We start from the raw sequence: 12,943 nt of genomic DNA on the forward strand, positions 1-12,943 counted from the left end.
AAAAAGACCTGGCAGTATTTACTGTAATGTTATTTCTGACAACAGAAGCATTTTATAAAACAGCGAATTAAACATGAAAAAAATTAATTGGAGGTATAATTGACTGTGATTGTTACTGAGAAAAATAGTTATGGCTAGAGTTAATTAAACACTGAAGAACTATAGCTTAGCTATTTTCAGGTGTTATGTTTTGTACTAGGAAATATAAATGGGAAGGACTTCCTGTTTCTTTCTGCCCAGTTTCCTGTTAGAGCAGGCAGGAATGTCATACCTCTTTCAGAGGTAGTGTCACTGAAGGAGAAGTCTGCTACTCTTTGAGGAACTTAAAATATAAACGTGGGAAAAGAGCATGCTAGGAAGAAAAGGGAGCTGAATTGGAATGGGGGACGGACGGACCATAAATTCTCTCCTCAAGGGAAGAATTAATGCAAGAGGCTTTTCTTTCAAACATTAACATCTTTGTATGCCAAAAAGCAGGTATGCAAATCTCAGATTAAAAGATGTTTGGTCTTCTTTATGTTTGTGTTTTATTAAAGAAAGCTGATTTATTAAGAGAAGGATAGGAAACAAAAAGCTGCAAGTGATTAAAAATTGAAGGAAAACCAGATAAAGATTAGTTTAATCTTGCGTCATTAAAAAGGAGAGAATTACCTATCCAAAACTAATTCGGGCTATCGGGCCATCAGGTTGATGTTTGTGAACGGAATTTTTAAATCAACCTGGGGTATGGGATCAAGATAAGGGGTTGTTTTTGTTGAAACAGTTGCTGTTGAAGTAGATTTTGGAGCCGAGTTTGTGGGAAAGATCATTAAAAAAATGAAGCACGGTGTGCAGGAGTAATAATAAAAGTGAGGAAATTAACTTACCAGTTGGAAACAGGAAGTATGTTTTCAGTGTAAAAGTTGTGTGTTAAAAACTTGGTTCTGGGTTCCTTTGTATTAACAGATGGGTGGCTGGAAAGATTCAGTAGCTTTTTTGGCTCTCTAGGCAGGAATTCTGCCAGAGAGAAATAAATGGTATAACTAGACAGGCCCAAATGACAGTCAGTTTTATTGATAGAAAAGAACATTCAGCTCAATGGAGTTGCAAAACAGTGCATCTCAGAGACTTGGACTTGGAAAAAGAGTCTTAATAGAGCTAAATGTTAATTTTCTGTTAACACAGGTAATGAAGGAATTCTTGTCATGTCAGGTGATCCCATGTACGTTTTGTGAAATTGCCGGAAAGCATTGTCTTTGTGACAAGTTTTGATGACAATCATCTATTCATCGTCTAACACTTGCAAAGGCAATTTTAAGCCATCCTTTCTTTGGGGATAATTCACACCAGTGGAGGTGGAGAATCATAGTTGGAAACCCAGTGTTTTAAGTTGTCATCTCTGTATCTTGATTGTTGTACAAGAAAAATGATTATCTAGGTAATAGAAAAGGGATGGGGACTAATGACTTGAAAAGATGAAACAAGTAGACTGTATTGCTTGGACAGTGAGACTTACTGAAGTGTATGAAAATTTACTGAGTATGCTTCTGATGGGGCTTTACATCAGATGCTCTGATAGTTGGTAACCATGTCATCCTTACTGGGTCTAACTTCTGTAGTATCAAGCTGACTAGAATTTTTGAAGGAACAGATTAATGCATCTTTTGCCTTCTGTTTGCAGTTTTTTGAAGTTCACATGTGAATATGCGTACGAATATGCAAGCTAGACAGTCTACATAAGCTGTAAATAAACTAAATAATAACTTTTTACAGAACGTTCCTTGATTTAGTTCCAGAAACTAATTCATATTATTCCAGAGTTTGGTTTTAATGTTCAGTTATTGAACTAATAACTCTGTGCCCCATACGTAATCACGTTTTGTTGTATGTTCTCTTAATAGGTGAGAAAAAGAATTAGACAAAGTAGTTTAGACACTTGAGAAAGTTTTGTGCTTTTGTTTTCAACTGGGTCCTCAGCTAATTTTGAATGTTTGAATATTAACAGGAATATTTCTCCTCTAGACAGTTGAATATCTTCCTAGATGTCTAATTCCTTAATGTTTTTGTTGTGTCAAAATGGGTTACATGAACTGGAAACCATGGTAAAGTCAGCTTGGTACTGCTCTAAAAGATTACTTGAACTGGTGATTTAATATTTATTCTGTGGCAATTATAAATCTCATTTTGATCAGTTTTGATAGTAGAGTACTGCTTTTTTGGTAGTTGTTAACATCCTGTGGGTTTTGATGTAGTTACTAAGTTACATCAGCTGGCAGATGGAAGTGGTGTACAGGCAGTGGGTGCGACGCATGCGTTGAATCTGCTGTTTGTGAGCTTGCCGTTACTGCCCAGTTTGGTCTTGTTCTCTTTAGAAAGCTTTGATTCTGGTCTGTAAAAGGGCAGATCCAATTCAAGAATTCCAGACTTAGTTCTCTGTAAATTCTTAAGTCACTCGTGTCTTTGAAGTAATACATATAAAGCGAAATGGTTTGAGAAATGTTGACGTTTTGGATAACCATGAGTTTACATTGTTCTTTTTGGTAACAGAAATAGGTAAAAATTCTTGCACTGGCAAATTAGAATATATGAAAAAACACACAAAGTAAATGTAAGTAAATGTTTTGAGTTTTGAGTTTTCCATCTTTCCCCTATTTCAGTGGGATTTATCTTCACGAATATTTAGCTATCCTGCTGGCCATAGAGAAAGCCTATATAAGTGGCCAGGTTACCTAGAGAAAGTTAAATGAGGTCCATCTCATCCCTGGTCTTTAATTAAACAATTGGAGCTAGAAAGCTATAGAATTTCAGCAGGAGTTTATAGTACGTTAGCAGCATTACATTATGAGCATAGCTATTCCATCTTTTAGACATTACTTCTGAAATTTTCTGTAAACACAACAGTTTCCAACTGCGATGCAAAACTTTACTTCCCTGCCCCCTCACATCTTCCTTTCTTCATTTCCAGGATGCAGCATCTCTTGGGTCTCAGAAGGGTGGAATAACAAAACAAGGATGGCTGTACAAAGGCAACATGAATAGTGCAATTAGTGTGACAATGAGAGTAAGTTTAAGAATGTCCTATGTGTGGTAAAAACTGAACACCAATATTAAATATCACTGTGCCTTTGAGAAGTCAATTTGTATGTGGTTTACTTCTGAAAAACAATTGTGTGGGATGGAAGAGGGAAGCTTGTATATAGTTTACATCTGTGAAATCTTACTTTCCTTTTATTCTACTTAAATCAGAAAAAATGTATTAAAAACCCAGTGTGTGGGGAAGTTCAGTGTTTTAAATAATTTTCCTAATTGGACTCTGGTGTTTTATTGGTAGAAAAGGGACTATGTAATCTGAGTTTTTATTTATATTGTTTCTTTACTTATAAACAAACAAGTTATTTTTATTATTATCTCAATAAATATATATTATGTATAATATTGTAGAGTCAGTTTTAAATACTTTTCAATAGGTCAAAAATACTTTAAAATAATATAGTATGATCTTGTTGTAGGTTTTAAGTTAATTTTTTGTTATTATTATTTTTAATTAATGATTTCTGTTTTATTTTCTGAGTATACTGTTTATGCTGTGTGTAAATAAAAGCTCTTTTCTATAACTTACTGTGTAAATAGCACAGGTTTTGTAGTATGAAGCTGGTTAATACTGGTGTTGTAGTTGGTTTTTTTTTTTTCCTCTTTTCTTTTCACTAGTCATTTAAAAGAAGGTTTTTCCACTTAATCCAACTTGGTGATGGATCCTATAATCTCAATTTCTACAAAGATGAAAAAATATCAAAAGAACCTAAAGGATCAATATTTCTAGATTCATGCATGGGAGTGGTTCAGGTAATTATAATTATTCTGCCTGTTCTCCAGATAATTCTGTATTTGATAGTAAATGGATTTTTTTTTTTTTATATAGATAACTTCTGTCAAATGTAGATAAGTACCTATGGTGCAGAGGAACAGTTAGACACGCTGCATCTTGCAAAAACAGTAAACGAGATTTTAAAGGGCAGGAGGCTGAATTTTAAAAATCTTTTCGAAAAGAACATAAATCACTAGTTGATGACAAGTATTTATCAAAAACATCAAACAACATTTTAAGGCAATCTCAAAAAAATCCCAACCTTAAATCATTGCAAAGTAGTGACAGCATAAAATTGAAGTTCCTTTCAGTTACATTTTGTGCTTACGTGAGCTGTTAAATGTTTTGCATAGCTTCTTGTGTGGGATTTTTGTTGTGGGAATTGTATTAAATTCAGTCACCCTTCCAGATGCTTTCATTTGACCTTTATAATGTTACTTTTATGTGCTTTTCTTTATTTTAAAAAGTTAAGGGTTTTGGTTAAATGTTTGTCAGTAGCAAGTGCCAAAGAAAAGATTATATTTTTTTCTTGTGATTCTGTTATGTATTTACAGTACAGCATGTAATTGTTTTGTTAGGCACAGCATACCTGGAAAAAACTCTTGGGTTTTAGGGTTTTGTTAACTTGGATAGAAATAGGCAAAGTTTAATAAAAATGTATTTCTTAAATAATAATTTTTTTTTAATATAAAGTTGGTTAAGATTTATGCAGAGAGATACAACAACTTTACAGAGGATTATTTTTTTCTGAATATTGTAATAATGTTTTTGGATACACATTTAATAGATACTTCACATGGAAAGTCTTATAACTGTAATAACTTTAATCATATTGCAAGTTCTATATACAGATTTATACAAATTGTTTTGCCTTAGGGGTACAATTCTGGCCAGCTCCACTGAAATGAGTTTGATTTGTGTTTTTAAAACAAACCAACAAACCAAAAAGGTGGTTCCTAAACAAAGTTGTAATCTTTGTCTTGCACTTAAAACGTATCTTTCCTTCTACTCCTCAGTTTCCTCTGCTTTGGCATCTCTCTCTCTTTTGGGCTGTTTCTGGCCCCTTTTGTTTCCTGCTTAGTTGATGGCTTGTTTCTGGTTCTCAACTTGCGGCTCTGCTACAAACTATTGTGGGCACTCCAATATTAGTTTACATCATCAGAAAACATTAAGATTTTTTAGAAGTTAGAAATGGAAGAAGGGCACTGCAGCAAAGGGAGGTGCTAAGGCCTGCAGCTGGGGAGAACAACTGGTACTTGCTGGACAGGCCGCTCAGCTGGAAAGCAGTTGGCAAAAAAGGACCTGGATGTTGTTGTGGACACCAAGTTGAACAAAAGCCAGCAATGTGCCCTTGCTGCAAAGGTGTCCTGGGCTGCACTGGGGGAATGTTGTCAGCAGGTTGAGGGAGGTCATCCTTCCCCTCTGAACAGCTGAATAGCACTGGTGAGGCTACACCTGGAGTCCTGTGTCCTGTTCTGGGTTCCCCAGTGTCGTGGGTTAGGCTGACCCTCCCACACAGCCGGTCACTCCCCCTCCCCCACCCCCAGGAATGAGGGAGAGAATTGACGAAGAAACGGGAAACCCGTGGGTTGAGATAAGAACAATTTAATACAGATGATTTAATACACAGGGTAGATGCTCACCACCCCCTTGTATGCGAAGCCCGTCTCGTCCCGAAGCTGCAATCCCAGACAAATGCGAGGCCCCGAAATAGAGAGGGGCAGAGAGGGAGAGATAGCACTCCAAGAGTGGGAGCAGTGGGAGAGAGAGAAAAAGAAAGAAAAACAACAGAGCAAAAGCGCAGCAAGCGCAAAAGAGCAAAAGCGGCGAAAGAGCCAAAGCGCAAAAGCCCTTCTTCCCGGCTGACCCTCACTTTTATACTGGGCATGACGCTGCATGATATGGAATACTAATTGGCCAGTTTGGCCCTCAATCTTAAGTTCCACCACAAATCACAAGGCGAATCGTGTCCCCCTTGTCCCAACTATGCTCCCCCCTTATCCCGCCATGCTTCTGCACTCCGGCACACTGAAAAGTCCTTGGAGTTTCACATCCAACCACAAACATCAACTTGCTATCAGCATTCTTCTCAGAGCAAGCCTCTGAGTAAAATCAAAACACGGAGCTCTTCTAGCTGCTAAAAAGAAGAGCTAACCCGGTCCCAGCTAAAACTGGGACACCCAGTAAAAAACATGGATATACTGGAGAGAATCCAGCAAAGGCCTATGAAAATGATGAAGGAATGGAGGATGGAGCATCTGTCCTATGAGGAGAGAGTGAGGGAGCTGGGACCGTTCAGCCTGGAGAAGAGAAGGCTCAGGGGGATCTCACCAATGTTAATAAATTCCTGAAGGGAGAGTGCAAAGTGGACGGAGCCAGGCTCTTCTCAGTGATGTCCAGTGACAGGATCAGAGGCAATGGACACAAAATGAAATATAGAAGGTTCTCTCTGAACATCAGGAAACACTTTGTCACTGTCAGGGTAACCAGGCACGAGCACAGGTTACCCAGAGGGGTTGTGGAGTCTCCATCCTTGGAGATATTCTGGCCCTAGGTGGCCCTGCTTGAACAGGGATGTTGGACTAAATGACCTCCAGAGGCCCTTTCCAACCTCTAACTGTTCTGTGATTCTGTGTTTTTGCTTTTTTAATCCTGAAAATCCCCTTTTTTCTAAAACATCTTTTCATGAAGTAGTTCCATACTTTTTGTTCCATCAGTTCAAGTAACCTGAAACTTCTTCAGTTTCGATTCAAGTAACCTGAAACTTTCCTTGCTGTTTCTTTGTTCTACTGCAAGTAAGATTTTTGGCTGATTCAGTAGTCTTTAAGTAAAACTGTACTTTGGATGCTTAAAGTTTATAATTGGCTTGTATCTTTAGTGCTATACTGTCTTCTACAATACCATCAGTGTTCATTTTGGCATCTGGATATTCAGAACTACATGCAGAAATTTGAGGCTAGTTATGGATCAACATCAAGTGTGAAACCAAAATCAGTTAATGCTCACTTCTATGAAGCCAGAGAGTCATTCAATAGCTAGAATAAAGCAATTGGAAATAGCTATTTTCTTCACTTGTATTGTTGGTGAGGGGCAAGTAAGTGAGATTTTGAACTGTAAAATATCACACCTAATGGTCCTATTCAACATGAGCCGGCAATGTGTGCTGGCAGCCCAGAAAGCCAACCGTATCCTGGGCTGCATGAAAAGAAGTGTGGCCAGCAGGTGAGGGAGGTGATTCTGCCCCTCTACCCTGCTCTCGTGAGACCCCACCTGGAATACTGCATTCAGCTCTGGAGTCCCCAACACAAGAAGGACATGGAGCTGCTGGAACGAGTCCAGAGGAGGGCCATGAAGATGATCTGAGGAGTGGAGCACCTCTCCTCTGAAGACAGGCTGAGAGAGTTGGGGCTGTTCAGCTTGGAGAAGAGAAGGCTCTGGGGTGATCTTATAGCAGCTTTCCAGTACCTAAAGGAGGCCTACAGGAAAGCTGGAGAGGGACTTTTTACAAGGGCGTGTAGTGACAGGACAAGGGGCAATGGCTTTAAACTAAAAGAGGGGAGATTTCGATTAGATTTAAGGAAGAAATTTTTCCCTCTGAGGGTGGTGAGGCACTGGAACAAGTTGCCCAGAGAAGTTGTGGATGCCTCATCCCTGGAAGTGTTCAAGGCCAGGTTGGATGAAGCTTTGGGCAACCTGCTGTAGTGGAGGTTTTCCCTGCCCATGGCAGGGGGGTTGGAACTAGATGATCTTTGAGGTCCCTTCCAACCCAAACCATTCTATGATTCTATTCCAGATGAGTGATTTTATTTTCTTATATGAAATACTCTCTGGCTGATCTTATTTTATTCATTGTTTTACTGTTACTTATTGGTGTTGTATTAGCATCTAGAGACTCATATGGGGAAAAAAGTAGTCTCTAAATAGTAGAAATTGCATTTCCATTTAATGGAAGAGGAAAATAAAATAAAAAAATTGTAAGGACCCCAACTGCTGTACTTTGCAGTAGTCTGACTTGGAATTCATAGAAATGATTGTTCTTCTTAGGTAGACATGCTTACAAACTTTTCTTCTCAGAATCAAGCTACTTGTTTCAGAGTAAGTCTTTTTGGTGATGGGGGATTAGTTCCTATTGATTCATATAACATTTCTCATTTCTGTTTGAGTTCATTTAGTCCATGTGCTTACTTATTTTTTTAAAGGCAATAGATGCACAAGAGAGAAAATTGCGGATTTTACTGACAGACATTAAAGATAGAGCAGAATATCCTCCTTCATCAGTACTTGTATAAGAGGAATGCTGAATATGTGCAATAGGGGGGTTTTGTGTTTGGTTTGGTTTTGTTGTTTTTTTAAATTATGTAGTTTTTTTTCCCAAAAAAACTTAAAAATGTTAAATGAAAAGACAGGAATTTCCAAAATCCTATTTAGGACTTTTTTGCTTTGGTTTGGTTTTGTTGAGGGTTTTTTTTTTTGTTTTATTTTAATAATGAAGTATATTGAGAATTTTCTGCATCACAATGAAGTGCAGTCACATAATGTATGCAGTGTATATATTCACACCTACAGTCATATATGGGCGTAGTTACTCTAATTCAGTGATTTGTGAAAACTGAGAAGCGTGATATGTACCACTTGTGTCGAGGTTTTGTACTGTGAAAGTTAAAGGTTACTATTCTTAAGATTTATTTTTTTTATTTGCTTCGGTACTGATTTTAATTGATGAGATTGCCTTAGATCTGGAGTCCATACATCTGCTTGTATCTTCCTTAACAGAAACTCATGCTTGGTAGGAAGCTGACTGTTTTGCCAACCAGTAGTTGGTATGTTAATTGAAAAATCTGAGGTATAGCAAAACTAAAATGTAATTTGGCATTTAGTTTAACTTAAAACAAACACAAAAAAATCCCCCAGCCATTAAATCTGTCACATTGCTTATTTTAATGTTTACCTCATGATTTATCAATTTTTAAAATTAGATTGATAATAATACAGAATTTTTAAATTAAGACTTGTGAATTCATGTTCTCAGAAACATGAATCAAGCTAGGTAGCATTTGAAGCCTCGATTTAAATTGTGCAAAAAGGATCATATAATGATTGAAGAACAAAGGAGGAATTGATTCCCACTTATATATTTACAAGATTAGCAATATCAGGACATTCAGGATTGAGGTTGGTTATGATTTAACCTCTGGTATAAAATCCCAATGTGGAAATGATTCTCACTCAAATATTAGTAGAGTTTCATGCCTTTTTTATTAATAGATCTTAGTTATCTTCACTTCTAGATGATCTGAGTATATGAAGACTTGATATTTGGAAATTGGATTTTTGTTTTTTAAAAATGATTACAAGCAAAATGATGAGGGGGAAAAAATGAAAAATGGGCTGTTATCTTTCATACTTCCACTTGTTTCAGCCGTACAAATAACTTCAAAAGATCCAATGTCAGAGAGGAAAAAGTGTAATAATATGCTTCTTCAAAATATCAAACTGTATATTTTTGTTAAAAGATCTGGAATACATATAACTTCCTTTGAGTAGACAATATGTAAAAATATTATAAAGATCCTTTATTTTCCTACAGAACAATAAAGTCAGACGTTTTGCGTTTGAGCTCAAGATGCAAGACAAGAGTAGTTACCTTTTAGCTGCGGATAGTGAACTTGAAATGGAAGAATGGATAAACACTCTGAACAAAATCCTTCAGCTTAATTTTGAGGCTGCAATGCAAGAAAAAAGAAATGGAGAGTCTCACGAAGGTATGCAGGGTTTCTAGCAATGCTAATACAGTTGTGTGACAACATTTACATAGATGCATTTGGAAAGAAAGACTTCATTGCCACTAATTTTTTTTGTTTAGTCTTGAAAATTATAGACCTTTTCACTGTTTTGACCTTGTAGCATAAAATAACACTGTTCTGTATTGATTCTGATTGAGTTAAGTCCAGAAGAGAATGATGAGACTGATCAGAAGTCTAGAAAAATAGAACCCACAATGAAAAATCAAGACCAAGACAGTTTAAGGAAAAGAGAAAACTTAAGAGGGACTTGTTCTGAAGTGTGTAAAATGCTGCTGAAGATGGAATAATCTGTTCTATGGTCACTGTAGGTAGAAGAATAGGAAATTGTGGTTGCAGTGAGGGACTTAAATTTAGATGTAACTCCCTTGACCACAGATATTTCCCTTAAGTCCTGAAATAGATTGCTTGGGTGTAGAATCTTTTTTCTGTTGGAGCCCTTTAAGAATAGATAAGGCAGATATCTGTAAGGAATGTGATGTAGTTGATAGTTTGGTGACAAAAGGACAGTATAGATGTCCTTTCTTGCATTTTTTCTCTTGAGAGTAGATGGGAAGGGCAGCTGGTATGCGACCAAGTGTATGCATATCCAGAAGAACCTGGAAGAGATTATAGAAGGTTGTTCTGCTTATAAATAGCATAATATACCAAAAGGGATCATTAGAGTTTAAAATGAGATATCAGTCTTCGGTGAATATTGCCAGAATTTGTTTATGATGTTTGCAACAAAAGCAAATAGGAAAAAGAGAAGCCTGTAGCTCTGTGAAAGACATTTTACTCAGTGGTCCCCAATTGATCTTAGACCTGTAAGATGCTTATAGCTAACTGAATGGTTGCTTTGTAAATCCAGTAACCATTGGAGAGTAGAGCTAGGAACCTAATGAACAGAGGGAACTTGTTTTGAGATCAAGTTACAATGCATAGTGGAAAGAGTAATGTAAATTTGTGCATTGAGTATCCCCTTTCCCCATGCAGATATCAAAATTTAATATTAAAGCTCTTTCCTGGGTAAGATCAGAAATAACTGCAACGTTACCAATTTATGCAACTGGTTACATCCTCCAAGATGTCACTGCATCAAAATGAAATGGAGTTGTCTACAACCTGTTTATGTTCACAATTGTCATTTTTGAAAGAGTAGGAGTTTAAAAAAAAAAAAAATCAAATATTTTTACTATGAGTTTTGTGAGTAGTTTGGGTTTTGTTTTTTTGTTTGTGTTTTATTTTTTTTTTAATGTGGTTTTATAATTTCAGATGATGAACAAAGCAAAATGGAAAGCTCATCAAGTAGTTTTGATAACTACTATCCTGAAATTGCCAAGGTAATATATATTGTAATGCCAACTCGGGATATAAAATACTAAGCATAAGTTAGCCACATGAATTTTCAGTAAAGGTAAGGTATTGGCTTCTAGCTCCTCGTCAGTTTGTGGTGTTTTGAAAGCTTAGAAGCTTTTTCGTGAATAGACATGGTTACTGAGCTGCTTAATTTTCTGCTTTTGGAAGCAAACTAGCTACTGTCTTAAAGTTGCTTATATAAATCTTGACATACTGTTTAAAAGTGGCATGTTTTATTACTGTATTAGTTTATTGTATTTTGAATGTTTTGTGTTGTTTTGTTGCATGCAGGTAAGTGCTCTAAAGTCAAGTTTTGTTTTTATAGTTAGAGGAGCTTAATAGCAGTGATGATGTGAATGTATTTTAAGATACTTGCGTTTGTAATGAGCTGGCAAGTTCATGAATACTTGTCACGTTTTGAGGTCAAAAGACCAGTCTATTAGCTCCCAAGTCAGGCGAGACCCTTGGGTCCGACTCCCCCTGCCTTCTCTTGGCAGCTCAGTGAGTCGGGGGGTGATTCGCCCACTTATTAGGGATTGTCACTAGTAGTACTATGGGCCAACTCCTTATAATAATTCAAAAGTTTCCGGAAACATGCATATATATTTTATTTGTGACAGAATACAGGTTCGAGGATAGCCGGTGATAGTGACTGACTACAAAAACAACTTTAATTGAAATACTGCAGTGATAATATAAAACAATTACTGATCAGTGATAATATTAAATAGCTAGCAAGATGTTAGTAAGTGCACATAACACAGAGTTCTTACCCAATAGGCATCCCTATAGGGGGGAGAAGAGAGGTTCAGCCCGTCGGCTGATCCCAGATGTTCCGATGGGGGGCTTCTCCCTAACATTCCCTTTGTTTGCTGCCATTTTATACTTTTTCGTTTCTTTTAGGTGGAGCTCGAGTGACTCTAGTCATACATAACTTTTATTAGGATTGGTGAAAATTTCTCTCGTGAGGGGTGTTCACAAATTAGGATTGGTGTAAATTGCTCGTTTGAGGGGTGGTCGCAGCTCGGAGGCGGGTGGTGGTGTGACTTAGTAGCTGAAGGACACAATTTCGCCATCACTGCTGAGGCAGCGGTTGTGATTCACTTTCCTTGATGGCATTTTTATGGTTATCTTTACCAGGCGCCTCTCGTCCCCGATAACAGGGATGAGCCATGATACCTTCATATCACTCTACTCCCCATTTCAAGGATATTGAGGCCTTGTTTGTTCCTGGGAGCAGCAGCTGTGCTTCATGTCAGAGCTGCTCTAATATTAGCTGAATTCTGGGGAACAATATTCTCCCATTCCCCTCCAATTTCAGTCATTTTCCCACAATACTTCCTGTACTGCCATAGTTCCTGCTTTTCAGATTTGTTCATACAGAGATGTGGTAGCAATAGAAATAAAAATAAAATAAAATAGAAGTAAATAGAAAATAACAATAACTCTTTCGCAGCCCATTCGCAGACTTTATTTCAATTAAATCAGTGACTCGTGTGTTGCAGTAAGGGAGAAATTTTTGTTAACTCATCTAAGGACTGGAGCTGGTGACCTTTTTCTATTGAAGTTGCAGCCTCCAAGCTCCTTCCCGTGACTTCCTTACTCCTCCTTCTGTGCAGTGCAGCCTGCAGTCTTGAAACTTTTCTGCTTAACCATGCTCTGGAATGCTCTCCTCTGCTTTTCTGGGGATCTGTCTGACCTAGTAACTGTTCCTGGAGGGAGTGCAGCTTATAAACCAAGAACGAGCAGTAAAACAAATTATATCTGTTACAATAGCTAACATATCAAAAGATCCAGTCAGAATACATTAACAGGCTGTTGGCACCCAAACTGGTTGGCTGACTTAATTCTTTCTGTTACTGCTTTGTAGTCAACTTAGCACATGTACACAAAAAGCTATTATGTGGTAATGTAACTCCAGCTACAGCTGTATTTGGAAATTAATTGGGATTGTGGTGCA

The 12,943-nt window shown here is 37.3% G+C and overlaps 1 protein-coding gene across 2 annotated transcripts in view; it reads left to right on the forward strand.

The window, feature by feature from the left end:
- DOCK9 (dedicator of cytokinesis 9) overlaps positions 1-12,943 on the forward strand; it is a 116,652-nt gene that overhangs the window by 33,685 nt on the left and 70,024 nt on the right. For both annotated transcript variants that reach the window (XM_086611107.1, XM_086611116.1), the window contains exons 6-9: positions 2,945-3,040; positions 3,688-3,822; positions 9,432-9,606; positions 10,900-10,967. In XM_086611107.1, coding sequence (XP_086467233.1) covers positions 2,945-3,040; positions 3,688-3,822; positions 9,432-9,606; positions 10,900-10,967 — 474 coding nt within the window. The remainder of the gene's footprint in view (positions 1-2,944; positions 3,041-3,687; positions 3,823-9,431; positions 9,607-10,899; positions 10,968-12,943) is intronic.

Source organism: Tauraco erythrolophus, chromosome 1 (assembly GCF_009769465.1).
Source record: "Tauraco erythrolophus isolate bTauEry1 chromosome 1, bTauEry1.pri, whole genome shotgun sequence".
Lineage (NCBI taxonomy): Eukaryota > Metazoa > Chordata > Aves > Musophagiformes > Musophagidae > Tauraco > Tauraco erythrolophus.